General features: G+C 35.2%; 1 protein-coding gene across 2 annotated transcripts; it reads right to left on the bottom strand.

Annotated features, from left to right (window-relative positions):
* Positions 1–27212, bottom strand: LOC123541727 (dymeclin-like). 2 transcript variants are annotated; one of them, XM_053531997.1, is made up of 15 exons: positions 27047–27212; positions 24504–24643; positions 22484–22630; positions 20654–20781; positions 18561–18645; positions 18022–18147; positions 17067–17200; positions 15712–15906; positions 15029–15043; positions 7259–7440; positions 4063–4188; positions 3066–3179; positions 2401–2495; positions 1423–1549; positions 1–384 (listed from the first exon to the last, which is right to left on the bottom strand). In XM_053531997.1, exons 2-15 carry the CDS (start codon positions 24641–24643, stop codon positions 16–18), a joined length of 1983 nt encoding a protein of 660 aa, XP_053387972.1. In that variant the 5' UTR covers positions 27047–27212; the 3' UTR covers positions 1–15. The 2 variants fall into 2 exon arrangements, with proteins under 2 accessions (XP_053387972.1, XP_053387973.1); XM_053531998.1 differs by lacking the exon at positions 15029–15043.
* Positions 27213–27850: the final 638 nt, after the last annotated feature.

The following is a 27850-nucleotide window of genomic DNA, read 5'->3' as shown; positions in this document are numbered from 1 at the left end:
CCTTACAAAATAGTTTTACCTTTTATAAAAATTCCCACAAAATAAAATAATACCTTTTCCACTAATCCTCAAAATATAAAATAATACCTTTAATCTATCTCTTCTGAACTGCAATGAACCTTGTTTTATAACCTCCAATACTTCCGTCGGCATTGGATTCCCACCCATTTGTTCAAGTTTCCCGGAGAAATATGCTAACACAGTGTCAATGTTTGAAATAATGTCCTGAAATGTCGGATGTGTCCGAAACATGGCAAACGAGTCTTTTTGGTAGAGTAACGTGTACACTAGATTAGGATTGTGATGGAGATTTGCAGATAAACAAGAGTTTATGATTTCCAACACCATTCGTATCACTTCTTCTAATACTGCCAAGTCCTGCATCTGTTAAAATTAACAATCAAAGTTAAAACATAGTAATTCTGATTTTTTTTTTTGTTATAAGTCACAACGACACAATTCAGGTTTGATGACTTTTGAGCTTTTATGGCAGAGGAAGGCCTCTGGTGCCCCTCCTGATATATCCTTTAGGCATGGCACCCATGTAGACTCATCGATGTTTGGCAAGTCGGCTTACCAGTATGATGGTTTCTTCACATGACTACCTAAGCAGAGCTTGAACCCGAGGGTATGGGGCAAGTGATTCAAAATCTGCAACCCTAACCACTCAGCCAGAAGTCCCTTAAATAGTGTAAGGTAAAACTGCATGATATGCTCATCAACCATCTACCAACTTTCCTCAACATTCTCAAAAAAAAAAATTCATAAGTTTTTATATTACACCTTACCTTCAAGGTTTGGTACTTGATCTAACCAGGTTTATTTACAGTCCAAAATGCATTTCCTTCTATTCAACTGCATACAGCTATTGTGAAATCATTAATATTCGTGGGGGACTAATTTTTGTGGATTTCGTGGTTCAGTCAATCCACGAAATTTAATCCCAACAAATAAGTAAAATTCCCATTCATTTTATAATCAAAAGTTTAAATCCACAAATTCATTTCCCCACGAAACTACCGTTTTGAGCAAAACAACGAATTTTCATGCCCACAAAATTAACTGATTTCACAGTATTGCATTCCAGCTCCTATGAAGTCTACTGACTCCAAAGATGGACTATCTCAAAGGACACCATGCTTGATTTGGCAGCACTAGTTTACGTACGCCACCACGCATCAGACTGTTAGAAAGCCACTGTCCCAAGTGTTCTGAAGTAACTGAACAGAGGCAACCAAGTGATCTACTACCAGACCAATGGACCTTCCCATCCACCCAGCAACACGAGCTCCTCGTCCTAAGGAGGGCATACAAATCAAATATAATTCTACCAGTCTGCATGAAAACTGAAAGAAAAGGTTGTAACATATACCAAACAAATACGTAAACACTGTCTGACATGACAAACGTAAATGTTCATACATAATCTTCCTGGGTTTCTCCGTCAGAGTCTTGAACCTCATTCTCCGCTGTCTGATGACCTTTCATGGCTGCCTGTCGTATCTGATCAACCAACTTGGTATGCTTCTTACACAGCTGCGCAAACAGGCTGAAAATATGACATTTAAATGCTCAAAATTCCCGAAGCAAAGGGTTTCCAATCTAATCCTGCTGCAAGGTGAATGATCTGCTCAAGATCTGAAAGCTTAGGGTTTTCAATTTGATTCTACTGTGAGGTAATGATCTTTACCTCTATAGTCATTAAATCATGTTTCTCTATTTCTTGTTATTATTAAATAAAAGTAAAATATGTTCTTTCCTGACTTATCATCCCCTCAATACCTCTCAATTCCAAAATGTTCTTAAAGGTCAAAAGTTCATTTCTAGACAATGCACTTCAAAGTATTTTTGTTCTGTCTCATTAACTACTGAAACATTACTGAATTATGAACTACTGGCTTATATTAAGATTGGAGAGCTTTCTAATGATAGTGTAATTGATGCACCATTATCTCTGTTATATAAAATGATCTTGGATTATACTTTTTGAACTTGAGGGAGTTAACTCATACATGCCTAAATCTTTAGGCCTAATAACAGTAATCTGGTCAAGAAGCAAAAACAGTCCCCATTAAGTTAATCTTAATTTTTCAATTTTAAGCACATTTGCACTTAAATTTGGGGCCAAGAGGACAGTATTTCACTTCAGGCTATGTATTTTACATATTAATTTAAGTAAGACACTTCTTGCAATTACATTTGCATGTATTCAAGCTTAAGGATCAGTATCTGAAACAGGGCAATGTTCAGCAACTAATTTTCTTTTCAACTTCAGTCAGGTCTATGAGAATGAAAATCTAGAAAGTATGCCAACATCGTGAATGAAATTAAGACCAATTTCTTTAATTAGAATATAGCTTCAAGTACTGAATTAGATTAGTGAAGGGAGCTAACTCTTACCTGACTAATCTCTGTGACACATATTGATGTAGATTTGTAAACTGTGATGACATATTTGCTAATGCTGCCAGACAGTTGGTGTGTAAATACTTGTCCTGAAAGTGGTCAAGATATTTTTTGAAGAACTTATATCTCAAAGTATACATCAACTGGAATAATTAAATATTTTTACATTTCCTTCAACTATGTAGCAAGGATAAAAAAAAATGACATCGTCACTGAATTTACTGAGTTTCAAAAAGTCTTCGTGTTGTTGTTTTTTTCCCATAAAGTTTTGAGTCACAATGACACAATTTAGGTTGTATGGCAACTTTCCAGCTTTTGACTGTGAAGGAAGACCCAAGGTGCTCCTACGGGCATTGTTTCGTTACAGGCTGTCGCCTGGGTAGAACCACTCACCTTCAGAGAACCAGCTGGATGACTGCCTCACATGAAGAATTTTACACCCAATACTAGGTTTTAAACCCGTATTAGTGAAGGGCAAGTGATTCCAAGCCTCAGATCTTAAGCACTCAGCCACCATGATTATGATGATGATAATGATGATAACACTCATGATAAGAAATTAATGATGACAACAAAGACAAATGAGAAAATAAAATAATGTAAATTAAACTAAAGAATAAATCTGATGATGATGATGATGATGATGATGTGTAACTTACCCTCATCCTAGTGATATTATACTGTATAGTTCTAATCACAACTAAGATAAGTAGACCACCTAGTGATATCTCTGACATAGATCTCTCCTTGAACCATGGAACATTCTTTAGTGCCTAGAAAATATAGACAATGTACATGCTTATTCAAGCCTCTATTATGTATATGGTTTAAGTGTTCAACAGTGTTTCTAAATCCTTTTCTTTTAACCCTTAGCCTGCTGGCGGCAAGTGATTATGCCTTTGCGACCAGTGCAGACCATGATCAGACTGCACGGATGTGCAGTCTGATCATGGTCTGCACTGTTTGCTATTCAGTTAGTAATTTTTCAGAGAATACCCCTTTGAATAATAAATTGTATTGTCCAAATTGAATGACGTCCATTTTAGAAATTTAGCAGGCTAAAGGGTAAATTCTGACAGCCCCTTTGTGCAGTGAAGGTCTTTCAAAGGAAGATATATTCGATAGTTTCAACAGGCTTATACTTAATTTGGTTAAAACATATGTAGAAATTCATGAGAATAAGTCTAAAGACAAGTCTTTCTAGCACTTAACATGTCATAGAGAAAAACTAATGAATAATACCAGTTATTACATGACTGTATTCTATTGTTTCTCCGATTGGCTGAAAACGGTTCGAAAAGTAATGAGTACATATCATATCAACTTATCTTGGGTTATAAATAGTACGAAAATAAAAATAGATCAAAGTAGGTGCTTGGAAAACCAATATCAACCTGATTTGGTCTAAATTTATTCCTTATTTCTTTATTAAAGATACAATTGTAATAACAAGACTGACTATACATTTATTCATGTAATAAAACAATTATTGACTTTTTCATAGGTTGATATCAGGATTTATCAACCCTCAAAAAGTTATATTAACCTTGCCTTCGACTCGGTGAATATTACTCTTTTCGGGTTGATAAATCCCGATATCAACCTATGAAAAAGTCAATAATTGTATATAATCAGCTGATTTCTGAGGAAACTTACCACTTCATGTATGGCCTTATTGAACACATCGTCCTCCGATAACACCAGCAGTATAATCAGAGCCATGTATATATGGTGGGAATTCTTGTCCTGGGCATGGTATAGTATCTTCAGTAATGGCATCACCTGAAATAAGAAAAAAAATATTTTAAAAGAGAACAATTTGTGAAAAGCCAGTTGTTTTACATTAAGTAAATTGACTAAATACTTCCTCTTTGCCCATATATTCACTTAGTGGTTGCAACAAATTAAATTTAATAACTCATAGCATGTGTCACATCTGTGAAGTTTCAATCAATTCCAACCAATGCTTACTGAGATACCAGCTTACATACAGAAACTTGGCCAAATCAGGATGCCAACTCAGACTCATGACACAGAACTGGGTGAATCCAACAGCTCTACCAATTTTGAAAAAGTCGAGCTAAAAACGCAGGTGCACAACTTCAAATGATGAATAGCAGTCAAATGATATTTGACGGTTCTAGGTCAAAATGAAAGACTTCTCTGGCAGATTTACACGTATATATCATTTCTTATAATACAGTATAGGGTCCTGGGCTTCAGAAATTTTGAAAACTGAATTGGTTTGAAACAAAAGTATGGCCTATTACGCTTCAAATTGGAACTACCCCACCCACCGCATTATACATCTATAGACTATTCTATATTTTTAGAACGTTACAGAGTAAAGAAATTTGTGTGTCATGCGAACAATCTACATTTATATATCATTTCTCCAGCTTTGTACTACAGCAAGCAACTACGTTTTGTAAACTTAAATATTTCTTTGTAACATTTACAACAAGCGGGTCATGATGACCCTGAATCGCTCACCTGAGTAGTATGAGTCACATGTTTAAAATGGCAAACTGATGCTAAAATATTAGAAAGTAGGTCAGTAGGTCATATTCATGGTCACTGAAAGTCAGTGTTAAGATCGGTGTGCAAAAAGGCTGTATCTTGAAAAACAAGAAAGTAGGTCAGTAGGTCATGGTCACAGTCAAGTGACCCCTAATCACTTGAGGTCATCAGGTTATTATAATTAAACAGTCCAGGAAATATGATCTGATAATTTTTTAAGCATTTATTCCTATATAACTCATATAACAAGTGACCCCCAGGACGGGACCTCTTTTCACCCCAGGGGCATAATTTGAATAATCTTGTTAGAAATCCGCTAGGCAATGCTACATACCAAATATCAAAGGCCTAGGTCTTGTGACTTTAGACAAGATTTTTAAAAAAATTTCCTGTATAAGTCTATGTAAAACTTGAGACCCCACAGAGCAGGGCCTCTTTTCACCCCAGGGTTATAATTCGAACAATTTTGGTAGAGGACCTCAAGGCAATGCTACATACCAAATATCAAAGGCCTAGGTCTTGTGGTTTTAGACAAGAAGATTTTTGAAGTTTTTTCCTATACAAGTCTTTGTAAAACTTGGGACCCCCGGGGCGGGGCCTCTTTTCACCCCAGGGACACAATTTGAACAATCTTCATAGAGGACTATTAGATGATGTCACATGCCAAATATCAAGGCTCTATGCCTTGCGGTTTTAGACAAGAAGATTTTTTAAGTTTTTCCTTTCGGTTGCCATGGCAACCAGAGTTCTACATGGGATTAAATTCTTTAAATAATTTTGAAAGGGAACCACCAAAGGATCATTCCTGTGAAGTTTGGTGTAATTCTGCCCAGCAGTTTTCAAGAAGAAGATTTTTTTAGAAAATGTTGATGGACGGACGACGGCCCAGGTCTAAAGTAATTTAGACATGTACTTTCTTAAACGACTGCTAGTGGTCTATATCAAAAGAACTTGGTCCCAGTCAAAAGCATTCGTGGCCTAGTCAAAAGCATTTAAGAAAGCAGTTAGCTGTCTGCAAACATTAAAGGATGTGCCGTGCGAGCACTGTAAAGTCACATGCTAATTACGGACTGAATACCGAGGTGACAATCTGAATGTCTGACATGTTTATTGAGGATCTGAGGGTGCGGTCGTGTATTGAGATTTCAGACAAATTTTATACATGTTTGTTGGGTTTTTTCCACTCTATAAATCAGTCTGAAAAGTAGAAAAACAGGCAAATTTGGGAAGCCCTGATACTGTCATAATTTTTTAACATCACATATACTTGTCAAAGAGATCAAACTAGAAGATGCTTTTGTAGAAAAGCACGTCTCCCCCAATGCATAGTCGTATAGGCAAGAAGTCAATATGGGACACCAAAAGTCTAAGAGACACTGATGGTTGACTGCAACAGGGATCGTCTACTTGGCATGTCCAGTCATTCTGGGTCAAGTGGTTCTCAAGTTATTGATTGGAAAGAGTTTTCTATGTTCAACCCCCTGTGACCTTTACCTTTGAAGGAGTGACCCCAAAAACAATAGGGGCCATCTACTCTGTAAGTCCTATCACCCTATGAAGTTTCAACATTCTAGGTCAAGTTACTGACCGGAAATGATTTTACATGTTCAGGCCCCTGTGACCTTGACCTTTAATAGAGTGATCCAAAAATCAATAGGGGTCATCTACTCTGCATGTCCAATCATCCTATGAAGTTTCAACATTCTAGGTCAAGTGGTTCTCCAGTTATTGATCAGAAATGGTTTTCAATGTTCAGGCCCCTGTGACCTTGACCTTTCAGAGAGTGACCCCAAAATAGACAGGGGTCATCTGCTCTGCATGATTAATCATCCTATGAAGTTTCAACATTCTTGGTCAAGTGGTTCTCAAGTTACCTTCCAGAAACTGTTCCATGTTCAGGCCCCTGTGACCTTGACCTTTAATCGAGTGACCCCAAAATCAGTAGGGGTCATCTACTCTGCATGTCCAATCATCCTATGAAGTTTCAACATTCTGGGTCAAGTGGTTCTCAAGTTATTGATCGGAAATGGTTTTCAATGTTCAGGCCCCTGTGACCTTGACCTTTGATGGAGTGACCCCAAAAACAGTAGAAGTTGTCTACTCTATAAGCCGTGCCACCCTATGAAGTTTGAAGGTTCTAGGTCAAATGGTTCTCCAGTTATTGATCGAAAATGAAGTGTGACGGACTGACAGGGCAAAAACAATATGTCTCCCCTAGTGGAGTGAGACATAACAAGACCTTTTATAAGGAGACAACGTACCTTACTTACACCAACCAACCAATCCTACACATTATATGTATCTTAATATTTTTGTTTGAAGTTTTTCTTACCAGCTGATCAATATTTGTCCGTGACAGTATAAAAGCCTTCATGTTTGGGTTTCTGTGTATAAGTAGATAGAGTAACAATGTTGTCTGATCATCTCTCAATGTGGTACACAATGTTTTATAAAGTTCTGTAAAATCCATTTTAAATGTCAGCTGTGCTACTGGCGTAGGCCCTGAAGACTGGTCTGAAATTAAGGGAAATACATGGAACCTGTTGTCAGAAAATCTTTATCATTAATTGAGCGGTGCCATGAGAAAACCGACATAGTGGGTTTGCGACCAGCATGGATCCAGAACAGCCTGCGCATCCGCGCAGTCTGGTCAGAATCCATGCTGTTCGCTTTTAAAGCCTACTGCAATTAGAGAAACTGTTATTCTTGCATACCAGACGGGGATTTCCGGTAATTTTACCGGTGCTGGAAAAATCCATCTTACACCCCGGGGTGTAAGATGACTCTCGTGCTTTAAATGACGTATTACCAACTACATATATGTAGAAGATTTATGTAGTTATTTATATTCTATTTCGAAAAACGGAATAAAAATCCAGTACCTTGACAGTTCCTCTTTGTTCCTGATAGTATATTTCTCGATTCAAAACGCGTTATTTTATCAAAAATTCATAACATTACGCTGCAACTGATTAAACAAAACCGGAACTAAACATTGTTATTTGTCTTTGAAACGTCATGACGTCTTTCCTGTTTACGTACGTTGCTTTCCCGCGCTTTGTTTACATACGCTACTATAAGAAATAGTTCTAAAAAGAAAGCCGTTCGACTGATTTTATTTTTATTATTATATCTTGATATCGGTATGCAAGAAAAAGATTCTGTCACTGGTTATAGGTGCAGCTGGGAATATCCGGCTCTCGGGTACTTGTTTAGGCGGTAACTCGGTAGGAACCTCGTTACCGCCTAAACAGTTACCCTCGAGGCCGGAAATTCCCATCTGCACCTATAACCAGTGAAAGAATCTTATAGTGAACAGCATGGATCCTGGATCCATGCTGATCGCAAAGCCACTATGTTGGTTATCCCATTGCACGGCTCAATTAACATTTTCGTTTGTAATTTTTATTAGTGTTCTGTGTTGTATTTCATGTTTATAATTTTAATTATTGCAACCTTAAAATTGGGACAGTTCTAAAATGAAGTAAAATTTTGAAAATCTTTTGAAGAATTAGGCAATGTTCCCGATGAAATAATAGGATGGTCATAAAAGCATTGTTTGTGTGTTTTGCAAAACAGGATGGTTGTAATGGTATTGTTTGTGTGTTTTGCAAAACAGGATGGTTGTAATAGCAGTTTGTGTGTTTTGCAAAATAGGATAGTTAAAACAGTATTGTTTGCGTGTTTTGCAAAACAGGATGGTTGTACTAGTATTGTTTGTTTTGCAAAACAGGATGGTTGTAATAGTATTGATTGTGTGTTTTGCAAAACAGGATGGTTGTAATAGTATTGTCTGTATGTTTTGCAAAACAGGATGGTTAAAACAGTATTGTTTGTTTTGCAAAACAGGATGGTTGTAATAGTATTGATTGTGAGTTTTGTAAAACAGGATGGTTGTAATAGTATTGTGTGTTTTGCAAAACTATATAGAAAGTGTTCTATTGATTTGCATAATTATAGCTTGAACAAATATATTTTGATTTGCATATCATGTTCTGTTTCAGGAAAAGTCAACTGGATTTGCATACATGTATTCTATTTACTTTAAATAGAACGATTTGCATGTTTGATGCTAATTTGCATATTGTTATATCATTTCATTTTATGGGCAAGAAATATTGTGATTTAAATAAAGAAAATAGATATTTCTGTATGGATTTTGATTTTTAAGTATAAATTAAAAAGGAATAATATCTATTTTGTGGAATTTAATTTCTTGCAAGGAAGCAATATGGAAATCCATAAAAAAATAGTTCCCTCATAAATATTGTAATTTCATAGTAAGTTCTGTAAAATATCTTGTTGGCTTAATCCTTTGTACTAAGAATTTTGTCTTCATTCTGGCTATTTTCTTTTGAAATATTTTGATTAGACTGTCATGTATTTAAAATATTGTTTTTGCTTTGCAAGTGAGTGCTGATTTGCATACTTCTTGTGTTGATCATATGTAGAAATGGATATTTTGTACTGACAAGAGGGCCAAGATGGCCCTAGGTCGCTCACCTAAGAAACACTCCATAACAGTGTAAAACATGTTTGACCTAGTGATTTCATGGAAACAAATATTCTGACCAATTTCCATTAAGATTGGACCAAAAAATTGGTCTCTTGTGATAAAACAAGCATTTTCTTAGATATGACCTAGTTTTTGACCCTAGATGACCCATGTTCAAACTCGACCTAGATTTTATCAAGGCAATCATTCTGACCAAAATTCATGAAGATCAACTGAAAAATACAGCCTCTATCACATACAGAAGTTTTTTCTTTGATTTGACCAAGTGACCTAGTTTTTGACCTCAGATGACCCATATTCAAATTCGACCTAGATTTCATTAAGGCAATCAACCTGACCAAATTTCATAAATATCAACTGAAAAAAACAGTCTCTATCGCATACACAAGATTTTTCTTTAATTTGACCTAGTGACCTAGTTTTTGACCTCAGATGACCCATATTCAAATTCGACCTAGATTTCATTAAGGCAATCAACCTGACCAAATTTCATAAATATCAACTGAAAAAAACAGTCTCTATCGCATACACAAGATTTTTCTTTAATTTGACCTAGTGACCTAGTTTTTGACCTCAGATAACCCATATTCAAAACCGACCTAGTTTTCATCAAGGCAATCACTCTGACCAAATTTCATGAAGATCAATTGAAAAATACATCCTCTATTGCATACACAATGTTTTTCTTCGATTTGACCTAGTGACCTAGTTTTTGACCCCAGATGACCCATTTTCGAAATCAGCCTAGATTTTATCAAGGTAATCATTCTGGCTAAATTTCATGAAGATCAGTTGAAAAATACAGCCTCTATTGCATACACAAGGTTTTTCTTTGATTTGACCTAGTGACCTAGTTTTTGACCCCAGATGACCCATTTTCCAACTTGGTCTAAATTTCATCAAGGCAATCATTCTGACCAAAATTCATGAAGATCAATTGAAAAATACCGCCTCTATCGCATACACAAGGTTTTTCTTTGATTTGACCTAGTGACCTAGTTTTTGACCCGAGATGACCCATTTTCGAACTCGGCCTAGATTTCATCAAGGCAATCACTCTGACCAAAATTCATGAAGATCAATTGAAAAATACAGCCTCTATCGCATACACAAGGTTTTTCTTTGATTTGACCTAGTGACCTAGTTTTTGACCCGAGATGACCCATTTTCGAACTCGGCCTAGATTTCATCAAGGTTATCATTCTGACCAATATTCATGAAGAAGAATTGAAAAATACAGCCTCTATCGCATACACAAGGTTTTTACGTGATATGACCTAGTGACCTAGTTTTTGACCCCAGATGACCCATTTTCGAACTCGGCCTAGATTTCATCAAGTTTATTATTCTGACCAAAATTCATGAAGATCAATTGAAAAATACCGCCTCTATCGCATACACAAGGTTTTTCTTTGATTTGACCTAGTGACCTAGTTTTTGACCCGAGATGACCCATTTTCGAACTCGGCCTAGATTTCATCAAGGCAATCATTCTGACCAAAATTCATGAAGATCAATTGAAAAATACAGCCTCTATCGCATACACAAGGTTTTTCTTTGGTTTGACCTAGTGACCTAGTTTTTGACCCGAGATGACCCATTTTCGAACTCGGCCTAGATTTCATCAAGGTTATCATTCTGACCAATATTCATGAAGAAGAATTGAAAAATACAGCCTCTATTGCATACACAAGGTTTTTCTTTGATTTGACCTAGTGACCTAGTTTTTGACCCGAGATGACCCATTTTCGAACTCGGCTTAGATTTCATCAAGGTTATCATTCTGACCAATATTCATGAAAATAAATTGAAAAATACTACCTCTATCGCATACACAAGGTTTTTCTTTGATTTGACCTAGTGACCTAGTTTTTGACCCGAGATGACCCATTTTCGAACTCGGCCTAGATTTCATCAAGGTTATCATTCTGACAAATATTCATGAAGATTAATTGAAAAATACAGCCTCTATCGCATACACAAGCTAAATGTTGACAGACGACGGACGACAGACGACAGACAACGGACGACGGACGCCGGACATCGAGCAATCAGAAAAACTCACCTGAGCATTGCTCAGGTGAGCTAAAAATGCCACATAGATTTGCATACATTTTCCCCCTGTTATATCATGTTTTCTACTGAACAGATCATTCTGTTCTGGCCATTTTTTTTATTTATAGGTTATAAGCTTTGTATCTGGAAATATGCACAAATTCTCCAGTGGAAATATTGCGCAACTTTAGGAGCTAAAGAATGAGTGCATATTTCCTGATGCAAAGATAATAACCTTTTTATTACATACATATCTACATGTATAAGTGTAATGTAAATATTATGAATTTGTTAACTAGCCTGAATAAGACTGATAATACTGAACTAAATAAAAGAATTAATGCAACGACACACATTAAATCATGTCACACATCCGGTATGAAATTCAGGCGTCAGTATATGGAAAACAAGAGCTGTCGGATGACAGCGCGCTCGACTATTCGAAGAATTGATTGAAGAATGGGGTCAAAATATTTCCATAGTTTTTCAGACTAAACAAAAAAATGGATTAAACAAAAAATGTTCCTGTATTTGTGGATTTCGATTAGTCTTGCACTAACTGGCAATGTGTGACCATGATGGCAAATATGTTAAGTTATATGTCTGGCAAAACATGGACTTATATGAAAAATTTAACTAATTTCGAAGTCCAAAAAGGGCCATAATTCAGTCAAAATAGTTGACAGAGTTATGTACTCTTGCCTACAGATGGAAATCATGTTGATAAACTAGTGTTAAAAGTTTCAAAGCCACATTTCAAATAGTTTTGACAAAACGCTGACTTGTTAAAAAAAACTGAACAAATTTCTAAGTCCAAAAAGGGCCATAATTCAGTCAAAATAGTTGTCAGAGTTATGTACTCTTGCCTACAGATGGAAATCATAATGATAAACAAGTGTTTAAAGTTTAAAAGCCAAAATGTCAAATAGTCTTGACAAAACATGGACATATATAAAACAAAACCAATTTCCAAGTTCAAAAAGGGCCATAATTCAGCCAAAAAAGATGAGAGAGTTACATACTCTTGCCTATTGATAGAGACTATTATACTGAACAAGATATAAAAGTTTCAAAGCCATATGTCAAACACTTTACACAAAATATAAACTGGTACGAAAAACTTAACCAAGATTTCTAAGTCAAAAGGGGCCATAATTCAGTCAAAATGCTTGATGGAGTTATGTACTCTTGCCTACAACTGGACATTGTGATGGTAAACAAGTGTTGAAAGTTTCAAAGCTTTATCTCAAAAGACTTTGTCAAAATGTGGACTGGTACGAAAAACTTCACCAAGATTTCTAAGTCAAAAAGGGGCCATAATTCAACCAAAATGCTTGATGGAGTTATGTACACTTGCCTACAACTGGACATGGTGATGGTAAACAAGTGTTGAAAGTTTCAAAGCTTTTTCTCAAAAGACTTTGTCAAAATATGAACTGGTACGAAAAACTTAACCAAGATTTCTAAGTCAAAAGGGGCCATAATTCAGTCAAAATGCTTGACAGAGTTATGTACTCTTGCCTATAACTGGACATGGTGATGGTAAACAAGTGTTGAAAGTTTCAAAGCTTTATCTCAAAAGACTTTGTCAAAATTTGGACTGGTACGAAAAACTTAACCAGGGTGTGACGCCGACGCCGACGCCGACACCAACGCCGACGCCGACGCCATGGTGAGCAGGATAGCTCTACTTATTCTTCGAATAGTCGAGCTAAAAATTGATGTTTCCGGTACCATTATAAATTATCCAGAAAAGGAAACGCGTAAGTAATAATCAATAATCTTAGGCTGATTTTGATAAATATGTTTTGTACTGAAAATATAATGTTGATTTGCATGTGTTTTTACTGAGAGCATTGTGTTGATTTGCATAATGCTTGTAAAAGAAAATATCATGCTGACCATATCTAAGAAATAAATTGTGGTTTAAAACAGGGATGTGCCTAATTATAATTGTAATTTAATTAATTATAATTAATTACAAATTTTGATCTTATTGAAAATAATGAATAATTAAGCACAAACTAAATTAAAGTAATTGAAATTAATTAATTACTGACTTAGATTTGGGTTGTAATTGTCAATTAAATCTAATTACTTTCAATTACTTTGGCTTTTTTAATGATCAATGGGCGTATGAAATTTTCACAGTGATAGTAAATAGCTAACAGGTATTGTTGTATCAACAATCATGACAACAACAATCAGGTGTTAGAGATGTTAATCCCTATTCAGTTCTGTTAAGTGTGATCACTGGGTGAACATTTTAGTTTCTAAACCTAATAATTAGGAATGTACAGAAAAACTGATATTGAAACTTGTCATTCTGTCGCGATATTACACATAGTGCACATCATGAATTCATCAGCTCTCAAACATTTTATCCTTCCAAATATGTTTTCTTGCTGACATTTGCTGATATTAACATGCATGTGTTAAGTAAATGATTTGATTTGCTGCTTTTATGCACATTTTTTTTTCAAAAAATCTTTAAAGATGTATTCTGCTCATCTTTCATTGAAATATTTTATTTTTAGATATTTACTTCAAATGCTGATAATCCTTTTCAAATATATTTAACTTCACTAAATATATAAATAAATTGTCTATATTGAGCTACACTCATAATCAAATGCCTTGCAGTAACAGCTGATGTGTAAAAAAAGAACTTCCAGTTTTTTTATGGTAGTACACATTACACTGTTTTCAGCTGTACATGTATACAGTGTGAACTATTTTTAACCAAATTCATAGCCGTCTTAATACACATAAACTTGTTTATTCTATGTTTACGTAAACTACTGGTAGTATTTTTGTCATGTATTTAAATATGAAATTCGGGTCTAGTATATTATTGTAAATAATTATGTTGAATAATAAAAATTATTTTGCAAATGACTGAATTGTTAGAGATAAAATAATTAATTATAATTAATTACTTTGGGCAAAATAATTGTAATTAATTAATAACTTTTTAAAAATGGCTTGTAATTTAATTTAATTTAATTAGCAATTTTCTCAATATAATTGGAATTAATTAATTATTTTTGAAAATAATTGGGCACATCCCTGGTTTAACCCTTAGCCTGCTGCAGGCGAATTTAACAGCCTTTGCAAATCGGCGTCTGATCAGGTTCCAAGCTGTTTGCTACTCTGACAATATTTCTTCCAATTTTGGAGCAAATTGAATGAACTTAACAATTTTAGCAGACGACATTTCCAGCAGACAACAATTTACCTAGCATGCTAAAGGTTAAAAGTACATGCTTGGGTCTGAAATATATGGGTAATCTAATGCAAACATATTGTCAGATTAAGATGCATGTAAATCATAGTTTTGAAATATATAGATTTTGCAAAATTGCTGCAACAAATGGTGCAATAAATGGTGCAAAAGATGTTATAAAAGATTGCTCTGGTGAATAAATTATAGATGTAAGGGGTAATAGATAAAAGCTGATTGGAAATGAGTGAGTTATGCCATATATTTGGGGAAGAATTGGGGACAGGGGAACAAACAAAACAACTCACTTTCACTCTTGGGGTCTATGTAATCAGAAATTTAGTACAGTAACTTTTGAATATTAAAATTTTATAATGCTAAGTTAGGCAACCATTGCCAAAATTACTTATAAAGATTAAGTTAACCAGTATGAAAAAACAACTTCTAAAATCACTATCATTTCTTTGCTTTGTCTGTTTTTGTTGAGTTTAATGTTGCAATGACACAATTACAGGTCATATGACAACTTTCCAGCTTTCCAGATGGTAGAGGAATACCCCTAAACCCAGGTGCCCCTATATTCATTATTTCATCACAGACGGGCACTTGGGCAGAATAACCAACCTGACAATAAGCCAGCTGGATCGGTGAGGGGCAACTGATTCAATGTCAGCGACCCACAGATTCCCCTACTTTCGCATCCTTAACAAATTTCTACTATATTTGATACTGAATATAATTTGCCACCTCAGCGTAAGAACTGGACAAATGCATTGAACTAAAGAAGCATTTTATCAAGATTTTGTGTTGATGCTTTTTTATTTTAGTTTCAATGGACATAACCTTAACAGAACTTCTTGAATGCTAAAATTTAGCAAATGCTTAACGTATGCACTTTTTGAACTCCTGCCTCTCCTATGTCAAATATTGATCTTTTGTGAGTTTGTAAGGATTTGTTTATTTAATAAAGTTTAGAAATGTCAAAACTAACCTTGTGAGTTTGTAAACTGGAACAAAGCCTGTCTGTATGGATTATTCAATGCTCTGTCACTCGTACAGTGATTGGCTAACACTAGCAGAAATAGCAGGCTCTGATTGGCTAATAAAGTCTCGTGAAATTCTTCTTCTGGTTTTTTCTCATTTGATGATGATCCCATACCTAGAGTGACCACTGACCATAAACTGGCTGAAATATACAAGGAATTCCATTGAATTACTGTAAAATCAGAAGTACATTTAGTTGCTAAGGGTTAATTTTATCTTATTCCATTCCAAAATTATTCTTGCAAAAACTCAAACTTCAATAACTTTTTTTGAAAATATTATGGCAAAAAAAATTACTTTTTATCAGACTGCTTTCAAATATTGTGTAATTTTGGTCATTTTCTGGTATTACAGTACCGTATGTCAATACTTATTTGCTTTGGGCTAAATTATTTGAAAGCTAGAAGCTTTTTTGAATCAGTCTTGTTTCTGCTACCTCAGAATATCTGAAATGTCATGCTTTTGAGGTCCATATACAGTTGAAACTCAGTGTGTGTGTGTGTGTGTGTGTTCGGGTTTAACGTCTTTTTCAACAATTCTTCAGTCATATAAACGACGGTGTCTACTTGTAGCAGTGAGCACAATGCCCAACAGTGCTGCCTCACTGGAATATCACGACGTAGACACGTGGCATGATACCCCACCCAGTCACATTATACTGACACCGGGCTGACCAGTCCTAGCACTATCCCCTTAATGCCGAGCGCCAAGCGAGGAAGCTGCTAGTACCATTTTTTACGTCTTTGGTATGACGCGGCTGAGGATCGAACCCACGACCTCCCGCACTCGAAGCGGATGCTCTACCACTAGGCTACCGAGGCGGTTTGAAACTCAGTATCTCAAATTCTAAGGGATCAGGTAATTTACTTCGAAATAACTGAAATTTGACTTAAAAATGATATTTTTGCACATGTTTTTGGGAAGGGAATTGAAAATGTCTTCAAGATAGCTGGAATTTTGATAGAAGCAAATTCAAGATACTGAGTTCAACTGTAATTTATCTTAACCCTTACCCTGCTATATTTCTATAATGGACTTGTCCATCTTTCAATTTGGACAGTACCACGTATTATTCAAAGGGGTTTTCACTGAAAATTTACTCACTGAATAGCGAACAGTGCAGACCATGATCAGACTGCATGAATGTGCAGGCTGATCTTGGTCTACACTGGTCGCAAATGCAGAATCATCTGCCGTCAGCAGGCTAAGGGTTAAGAAACAGTTCTTGTTAAAGAATTGGTCAAAAGAAATGCATTTTACAGTATGTATGGTATATCATATTTTTTTTGTATCTTCACTTACAAGCCAATGATGCTGTCATGCTGGCCAATGCCCCAACACCATCTGTTGTATTTTTGTACAATTCCGCCGGACATTTCTCCTGGTTCATATAGTTCCTCAACAAAGCTTTCACCATTAAACATGCGTGGATTGAACTGAAAATGAAAAAAAGAAGAGTTGCATTTAACTGCTACTAGTGCATACTGTGAATTTCTTAATGGCATTAAATTCACCTTTAACATTTTAAATTTGCATATTCATGTTCCCCTAAAATACTGTTAAATCATTAATAATCATGTTGGGCTAATTATCATTAATAATCATGTTGGGCTAATTATCATTAATAATCATGTTGGGCTAATTATCATCGATTTTATGGTTGAGTCAATCCATGAAATTAAATTCTAAATAAAGAAGTAAAATTCCAATTCACTTTAAATTCCGAAGCTGAAATCCACAATTCATATCCCCACAAAATAGTTATGGTCAAAACCATGAAATTTTGTGTTTGGAAAATCAAATGAATTCACAGTAGTTGTTTTGGTGCATGCCACAAAATTACAAGAAGACAATGATGGCAAAGCAAAACCCCTAGATTCCCCTTTGGCATTATTTCAGTCACGGCACCTGGGTTGAACCACCGATGATCCACCAGCCAGCCAACTGAAGTCGGCAACCTTAACCTTTAACATCATAATAACAGTTACAGGTCATGTGACAACTTTCCAGCTTCTTTTAGCAGACAAAGTGGGCATTATTTCGGACATGAGCGGGCACTTTGGTAGAACCATCAACAGTCTGTAAGACAGCTGGTTGGCTTCCTCACATGAGTGAAGTTTGAACCCAAAATAGTGAGCGAGGTTATCTCTTTTGATATGTTCATATAGTAGTGTATATATGTAGACAAACTACAATAAATTCTGCTGCTTTAAAATAAATATCTTGTCCTATCTTTTAGAGAGATATTGTTACATACCATTTTCCCTCCATCATGTATTTATACAGAGTGAATTTACTGGCTGGTTGTGGTTGGTACATTTGTACCGACAGTAACGTCAGAAGTGTGTTCAACGCTTCCAGGTGTAATGCGTACGTGAATGTCCTGAAATAGGTTTACATTTTTAAGTTTAAACATAATTATTCATTTTACATGGCCTTGATTGTTGAGAAAATTTTACTCTTGGTGACTGTTTTCAAGACTTCTGATCAATTTTGGCTCCAAAGTAAGGGATTGTAGAAACCATGGTCAAACACAGCTTTGGCCAGGATATTAACCCTTTAATTTTGTACTGTTTGTTTTTAGTCAAGGTAAAGTTGAAACTAAACATTTCCATTAATGAGCTTTTTTAATGCACAGACACACATGAAACCACCGTCACAAATGCCTTCACGCATCCAATATGGAATATGAACATCAACACAGAACAGAAAAAATCTGATAATATGATGTTTGAGGTTTCATTGTAACTTATCAGCTTTTAAAACTAAGTTTTAACAAAAGAATTCTTCACTTACAATACTGGGACATCAACTAGAAGTTCTACCAAGGCATTCATCAGCTCTTCCCCAACTGAACATGTCAGCTCTGTATCAGCAAATCCTGAGTACAGAACAATGCATATCAAATGTTACTACTGTAAAATCATTTAATTTCGTGGGCATGAAATTTCGTGGTTATGATCTAAACGGCAAATTCGTGGGGATATAAATTTGTGGATTTCAACTTTTGAACATAAGATGAATGGGAATATTACTTGTTCATTGGGGTTAAATTTCGTGGATTGACGCAACAACGAAATCCACGAAAATTACTCACCCACGAATATTAATGATTTCAGAATATTCAAAATTTTCACAACTGAAGTTTACTACTGTAAATCTATTCTATTTAATTCTTCTGAAATAAAATTTCATGGTTTTACCCAAAGCGGTTAATTCATAACTTTATCAAGACATCACGGTACATAAGGGGATCTAACTGACTAATCAGAGAGCTGCATTTTCGAGTACCTGCCAGTTTCCACTTGGGTATACTGGGTATACCAATTACCGTGAGTTTTATATTCAGTGGACTCTATTTATAACAAAATGATTGTTTGAAAGGATAAATTTTATTCTGTTTGATTAATTTATATTTTAGCTTAAGACTTTTGGCAAAAAATCGTCAAAACCCCAGGAAAAAGTTCCACTACTGTCATTCAAAGAACAGAGGTGGGAATTTTAGCATTTTCATGCATACACCTATTACCGTGAATTTCAACTTTCAATCTAAAGAAGTTGTTAATTTGATCTAAGACAAAGAAAGCATTTCTATTTTACAATGGGCCAAACTAAATATGAAACAAATATGGCAGAAATAAGCAAGTTTAATGAAAATTTGCGGAGAAAAATTGCAAAGATTAACCATAATGACCAGTCACATAGCTAAATTCCTTAATTTCTGGGATCAATGTGAAATAAAAAGACAGACACTCCAATTTTCAAAAATAGTTTAGCTAAAAATCTTAGCACATTGAGCATGAATAATGAGAGAAAAATTGTAAAGCAATTTTCATGTTAAGTGTCAAAACAGGACATTCACGGTAATATGTATATCCCGGTAATTGGTATATCCAGTATATAACGAAGTATATTTACATTGAACATATAGCAACTTTAGACATAAATATCACACTATTTTAGAAATCAAATTCAGATTTTTCACTGCACATGCCCCAGATGATGCTACAAACAACAAAGATTTGAAGTTTCATTGAAATATTATATCGATTTAATACTTTTATTTTTAGTTAAAAGTTTGAAATTTTACACAGGGAGTCTATGATAAAGTCCGAGTAAAATGTAATCATTACCCTAGTGAAATTAGAATCATTCAGCAATGTTTTGGACATGTTAAAATTATGAATTTGTTTTGATAAGAATTTGTGGATTTCCGCTTATCAAGATAAAATAATAAGAACGTCTGTTCATTAAGATTCAATTCTGCTGACTGACCCAACCAATAAATCCACAAAAAATATTCCCCAACAAGTATTATTGATTTTATAGAATGCCCTAGCTTTCTTACCACTACTTTTGCAAAAATAAGTAAATAATCTAATTCTGGTTCTCAAACTGTGAAAATAAACATTCTTATATATGAGCTCAAAGCTCAAAAATGTAGTTTATTTAAAGAATCAACAAGAGCTGTCGGAGGACAGCAACGCTCGGCTATTCGACAGCCTTGTCAATTGAATGAATATAAAAGTCGAAAAAGGGGCATAATTTTGTAAAAAGGCAAAACAGAGTTATAGAACCTGTGCAATGTAAGTCAGTTTATCACAGTGAATAAGTGTGTAAGTTTTAATCCATTCCCACAAGTGGTTAACGAGATACTAGCTTACATACAAAAACATAACCAAATTGAGATACCGACGCCAACGCATGGCTAAGTCTAACAGCTCCAACTATTCTTTGAATAGACGAGCTAAAAGTACAAATCCATTGGAATACGAATCTAGACACTATAGAAAACACAATGACTTATTTAAAATGTGTTTAAGTTTTCAAAACTAATTCATTTTTAAAATTTTATCTTTTATGATATAATAGTGAAAACATGGCATTACCATCTTTTTTCGGCGGTACAGCATCAAACTGCTGTATAAGTAGATCCTCACTGAGATGCTCTACCAGATATTTACATACACTTCTAATGATGAACAGCGCATTGTATGTCTGCCACGTGAAAATATTACTGGAAAAAATGAAAGCAAATCATAAATCGTGTCTTCAAAGAAATATAATTTAAAATCAATTAAACATGGCTGCTTCTGCATATTTACTGATGTTATCATCACATATGAAGGCATACAGAGCTATACATGTATTTCTGATAATAAACTTTAAACAATTTTTCAGTCATCTAAACGATGGTGTCTACTTGAAGCAGTTGAGCACAGTACCCAACTTATAGTGCTGTCTCACTGGAATACCAAGCTGTTGACACATGACATGATACCCCACCCAGTCATATTTTATACTGACACTTGGCCAAAACTTTTTCTCTTAATGCTGAGCCAAGCAAGGAAGCTGTTATTACCATTTTTCATGCCTTTGGTATGATGTGACCAGGAAGTGAACCCACAACCTCCTGCTACTGAAGCTGGCGCTCTACTACTAAGGTAGCAAGGTTGTACTGTAAAAGAACTTTTATTATTATGAAGGTCCAGGTTTTTTTTCGGCCATTTTTTATAGCCGTTATTCGGCTATATTCCCAATGCCAAAAAGTATGTATTTTTCCCAAAATGAGTGCAAAAATTCCTAATCTACATTCTGAAAAAAAATTCATCAAAATTGCAGAAAAATTGACCAAATTATGGACAATTTTGTAATGGAAGTATGTTAAAGAGGTTGTAAAATGTGAAACAAGTGTATGAGAAAGTGCTTAAACACATCCCTATATATCCTATGGGACTTAATATTTCCCAATTTGGAACATTTAAGCGTCAAAATTCCAAATTTTGGGGGCATAGGCTATCAGTGTACGAAATTCAGATTTGAATCCAATGGCCCGTTCGGGCTACCAGATTAAAAAATTTCCAAGCCCGACACCAATTTCACTAGCCCGAACTTTAACACCTTAAAATACATAATTTTTGCACCATATAACATTTTGTTTTACAGACATCTCTATGCATGTTTGAAGTAATAAAAAAGACATACAGCCAGTATATGTTTGCCATGTTTTTGAAAAATTTTAACTCGAAATACTCCAGTCCAGATCAGCATCGTCGGAGTCCAAAAGCATCGGACATGACACTCCTTGCCAAAACGAAATCTAAACTGTTATGCCCGATTTTTTAGGACCCGCACTCGCCAATTACTGCAACTCGGACTGTTGACAATTTTTAAGATGTAATACCGAGTGCTGAATACACATTACACACACGCTGATAGCATAATTTAAGCTCCACCTACTGCAGGTACTTGTGAGATTTTCGCGAGAAGTGTGAAAGCTAATCAAATTATCCGTTACGCTAGAGATGATTGTATTCAACCAATTAGCGCTGCGGTTACGTCTTTGACACTGTGTTTGATTGTCAACACGTAAGAGTGCAAAAACCAATAATTCCATAAGCGTTTCTCAGTCTGGAAAATCACGATGCAGTACTCTTTTAATTAGCATGTTTTTTTTTTAAACAAATGAGAAAAATTCGGTAGCCCAGTCGGGCTTGTACCTGTGGAAAATCGGTAGCCCGAGCTGAAATTTGGTAGCCACGGGCTGTCGGACTACCGTGAATTTCGAACACTGGGCTATGTTCCCAAATTAGCTAGAAAAACCCTGAGGTCTACAACATGCATGTGAAATGAAAGTACTATGTGGATTGAAATGCCTTGGTTTCTCTTGGATTAAGATGCATTTTAACTACAAATGTTACAACCTGGACCAGACTTACTCCTTCGTTTCTGTAGAAGCTTTAAGTTCTGTACATCTAATGAGGAATGTCCTGATCAGAGCACCAAAGTTCCCTGTTTTACAGTTGTTGATGGCCAGATTTTTACACGTCAAAGCAGTTGATTCTTCTAACAACTTGCCATCGGAGCTACAAGCAAAAATATCTTTTTAAATCATATGATTTACAGATACCAGCATTAAGCTAAATAAGCAGAACAAAGATTGTTAATCCCCTGCAATTATCATTAGAATAGTTACCTCTTTAGATATGTCTATTGTCAAATTTCAACCATGAAGTAAAAATGGAACTTGACAAATACATGTTTCGGGTTATACTTGCATTAAATACCATGTTCAATGTAAACTAGATTCATTATTCCAAATGATAAAAGTAAATTTCCTAAATAGTTTACAGAAAACAGAAAGAAGTTTATCAACACAATAGAAAGAGACCCTTTTGTCTGTTTTTTAATACTGATTCAAATTCTTATCATTTATAAATTATTTACAGCATCATGGTGACAACATCTCTCACTATATCATATAGAACAAGAGGACCATGATGGTCCTGAATCGCTCACCTGTCTTATAGACCTAAAGATCATCAAGATTTTGATCAGTTTTGAACTGAGTATGACATCGTTTTTTCTATTGTTTGACATAGTGACCTAGTTTTTGAGCATATGTGACCCAGTTTTGAACTTGACCTAGATATCATCAAGATAAAAATTCTGACCAATTTTCATGAAGATCCATTGAAAAATATGACCTCTAGAGAGGTCACAAGGTTTTTCTATTATTTGACCTAATGACCTAGTTTTTAAAGGCACGTGACCCACTTTTGAACTTGACCTAGATATCATCAAGGTGAACATTCTCACCAATTTTCATGAAAAACTCATCAAAAATATGGCCTCTTGATAGGTCACAAGGTTTTTCTATTTTTAGACCTACTGACCTAGTTTTTGACCGCACGTGACCCAGTTTCAAACTTGACCTAGATATCATCAAGGTGAACATTCTCACTAATTTTCATGAAGTTCCATTGAGAAATATGGCCTCTAGGGAGGTCATAACGTTTTTCTATTTTTAGCCCTACTGACCTAGTTTTTGACCACACGAGACCCAGTTTCAAAGTTAAACTAGATATCATCAAGGTGAACACCCTCACCAATTTTCATGAAGATCCATTGAGAAATATGGCCTCTCATAGAGGTCAAAAGGTTTTTCTATTTTTAGACCTATTGACCTAGTTTTGGACCGCATGTGACCCAGTTTCAAACTTGACCTAGATATTATCAAGATGAACATTCTCACCAACTTTCATAAAGATCCTACGAAAAATGTGACCTCTAGAGTGCTCACAAGCAAAAGTTTACGCACGGACGGACGGTTTTGTTTGTTTGTATGTTTTGGGTTTAACGCCGTTTTTCAACAGTATTTCAGTCATGTAACGGCGGGCAGTTAACCTAACCAGTATTCCTGGATTCTGTACCAGTACAAACCTGTTTTCCGCAAGTAACTGCCAACTTCCCCACATGAATCAGAGGTGGAGGACTAATGATTTCAGACACAATGTCGTTTATCAAATAGTCACGGAGAATATACGCCCCGCCCGAGGATTGAACTCGCGACCCCGAGATCCGTAGACCAACACTCTTACCTACTGAACGGACGGGCAGGCGGACGCACGGACGCTGCGCGATCACAATTAAGCTCACCTTGTCACTATGTGACAGGTGAGCTAAAAATGTGATATCTCTCTATGTTAAGTTTCACTGGCATTTCTTTGTATCATTAGCTCTACAATCAATTACCCTGCTAAATTTCTATAATGAACTTGTCCATCTTTCAATTTAGACAGTACCATTAACTGTTAAAGGGGGAGCTTATCAAAAAGACACTTGCTAAATGGCAAACAGTGCAGACCATGATTAGACTGCCTGGTGGCAAAGCCAGAATCAGTAGCGGCCATCAGGCTAAGGGTTAAACAAACTAGATTAAAATGTCAAAAATCTTACCTATTTATTGGTATGAGGAATGTATACGACAATAGCTGGTTCCAGAATGGATCTTGAGGAGAAATAGGCTCGGAACCAGCAAATCTGATCAAATATGGGTTGGTTGCTAAATCACTGAAGCTACTACTGTTTGCACCCATCTAAAATCAAGAAGTTTTAGCATCTATTTATTGGACATCAAAAAATACCTTGGAACTGATGTCTTTACTGATTTTTATATACGACTGGTGGTGGCTAAGAAGAGACTTTCCAACTATAGCTCATGCAAATGTAAAAATATATTCTACTCTATTTGTCAGTCTTTCCTACTTCTGCACCTGTCTGTCATGCAGACCTGGGCCTCTCAGACATGGGTCATTTTGATACTGACTTAACTCTTTACAACGGAGCCATACAAACTTATTTTCTGCAAGATACTTAGGTACAGTCTATTTTCACATTTCTGAATGAAGGGTAAAACCTTGCTACCTTGGTAGACAGTGGAATTATTTAGGGAATAACATAACACCCATACCATAGCAGAAAAAACGATGAGAATCTCGCATATGCACGCAATCCTTGATTAAGAATAGAATAGGCTAAGTTAAAAATAGACTTATCAACATCAGCAAGTATGGAGTTTAAAATGCGTCCGTGATTCGCTGATTTCTTTCTTAATTAAGACTTAACTCGATACAGAAAACCTTGGAAAATGCTGAGAGAATATGGTCCAATTGATGGGATATCAATGATTAAATATTAATTTGTTAAAAGGCAGTGGCTAGAGAACCGGAATCGGTTCCCTAAACTGCGAACTTATTCGTCCGGAACCGGTTCTCTAAGCAAAATACCGTGCATAGGCTAGGGAACCGGAATTTTATTTCTATGCACAATACTGCCGAAATCCACTTTGTTTCTTTTGGTAAGTATCATGTGCATGTTCTTATCTTAATTAGTTAATTAATTTTACCATTTCAGCAAGCTATGCCCTTTTATTTATTTGTGTTTACTTATGTCCAGAAGTGTACTCTCCGCATACTGTCCACCATATTGGAATGATAAATAAACTAGTACGAATGAATGTGAAATCGTCGACACTGGAGCCAAAATAAACTTGAAATTTAAACTTAAAAGGTATAAAACAATAAAAGAAACGATTAAAACAAAATAAGTAATTTCAGTATTGATTACATATCTTTAAACGTGAAATGTCGAGGTGTTACAAACCAGTATTTAAAGTGATCAAAGAATATGTATAAAGTTTTAAGGGCAATTAAATTAGTTTTTTCACCTATAAACATGTAATGACGCAAATACAAACCGATATTATTTTATATTTAAATAATTTAAACATAATACAAGTTTAAAGCAAATAACATTTAAAAACTGCAAAGTAGTTTTCACGCATTCATTCGTACTAGTTTATATCATTTGAATACAGCAGACACGGTATATATGCGGCGAGTACACTCTGGGAGACAGTCAACGGAGATAAATGCAAGGGCATGGTAAAATTAATTAAGATAATAATATGCATGACATTTACCAAGAAACAAAGTGGATTTCGGCAGTATTATGCATAGAAATAAAATTCCGGTTCCCTAGCCTATGCATGGTATTTTGCTTAGAGAACCAGTTCCAGACAAATAAGTTCGCAGTCTAGGGAACCGATTCCAGTTCTCTAGCCACTGCCTTGTTAAAAACGTGCCTTCAAATTAGGCATTAAAAGGAACGAGACTACTATTGGAGTCGTACACCTGCTGACTTTGAAAGAACAACCGGCTTTGATGATGAAATAAAATGTAATACTCATGTCACTGCCAATGATTACTGGACAGCCCTTTAAGAGTTGTCTACAGGTCAGGTAACCAGACCTCTTATCAGGTCGGAGACATCACCTGGATTGAGAGACATTCTCTCGATCTAAACATTGTCTCTCGTTCGAAAGACAAAATGTCTTTCGATCGAAAGACTCAAATTAGCTTAAGCAATGAAAATCATTGAAAGAGTAATTAAAACTCTCTTTTTAGAATGCGCAAATTTATTTCAAATATAGAAAATTATCTTTCTTTTATCAAATTTTCAAAATCAAAATTATTTGGGGAGTTTAAGCATTATAATGCTTAAGCAAACTTCTATCACAATGTGTTTCTTGTAAAGTTTACTTGAAATAACAAGTTGTTTCAATGAATAATTAATGCGACTGTAATGAAATGATTGTTTTAATAATGATTTCATGTTTTTTCAACACTTAAGCTAAATGCTGTCTTTCGATCGAAAGACATTTTGTCTTTCAAACGAGAGACAGTGTTCAGATCTAGAGACTGTCTTTCAATCCAGGGGAAGTCTCCGACCTGCTTATGGCTCTATATTTGGTTAAGATGTCCGCTTACAGGACTCCTAGCTACTGCCATTAATTACTGATTTACTTGCATTATAAAATAAAACATTTCGATGATGTGAATGCTGGAAAATACAGGAAGATTACTCGCTTTACTATAACTTTTACTGTAACTCCACCCACATTTTTAAACATGTAGTAAAATCGATCGTAATTTATTTGCCTTTTATCTTTGCAAGTGCGGAAATTCCAGATGATTACTGACAATAAATGGAAATGTTGCGTGCTATTTCCTGTGTCATTCGACGTTCATGACTCTCAAACAGGAGAAAATCTACAAATTTTCAGAATTTTGACAGCTAAAACACGTCGCAGATGAAGAGTATCCACTTCCGTTTTGATTGTTTCTTTCCCCCGTTCCGTTCCGTACCGTATCAGTTATTTTTAGGCAGTGGCTAGGGGTCCTGACTATCCTGGGCACCGTCAAACACGCCACAGAGAAATTACCGTGGAATATGTCCATTCAGTATCAAGTATTAATCATTTAAAGAGAATTCTTATAGTTTTTTTCCTTTCATAGAATTTTTTTAAATTTACATATAAGATAGGAAAATTCGTGATCAAAACAATGAACAAATAAAAACAATAGGTCACCAGGCTTGTTTTTGTGAAAAATTGTTTTGAACACACCCACTGTTGCTGAAACTGTCAGCGATTTTTCAACATTTTCATAATTTTCTGCTTTTTTATAAATACCAACCAAAATATACATCCAGGCAGCACAATACGGTTTTTTCTTTTTACAGATTTTATTATATACTTATTTGATATCATAGTCATATTTGTAATACTCTATCCTTACAATAATGGGTACAAATGAAAAAAAAAATTGTTTCATATTTACTTTTGTGAACTTTTTTCAATGAAAAATACCCATAGTGAAGAATACTTTTTTTTTAATTTTGAAAAAAAACTCTTTCATAGAATTTTTTCTTTTTCTTCTTCTGTATAGATAATTGTATTGTAA

The sequence above is a fragment of the Mercenaria mercenaria genome, chromosome 19, assembly GCF_021730395.1.
Source record: "Mercenaria mercenaria strain notata chromosome 19, MADL_Memer_1, whole genome shotgun sequence".
Lineage (NCBI taxonomy): Eukaryota > Metazoa > Mollusca > Bivalvia > Venerida > Veneridae > Mercenaria > Mercenaria mercenaria.
This window is presented reverse-complemented; position numbering and strand designations above follow the sequence as displayed.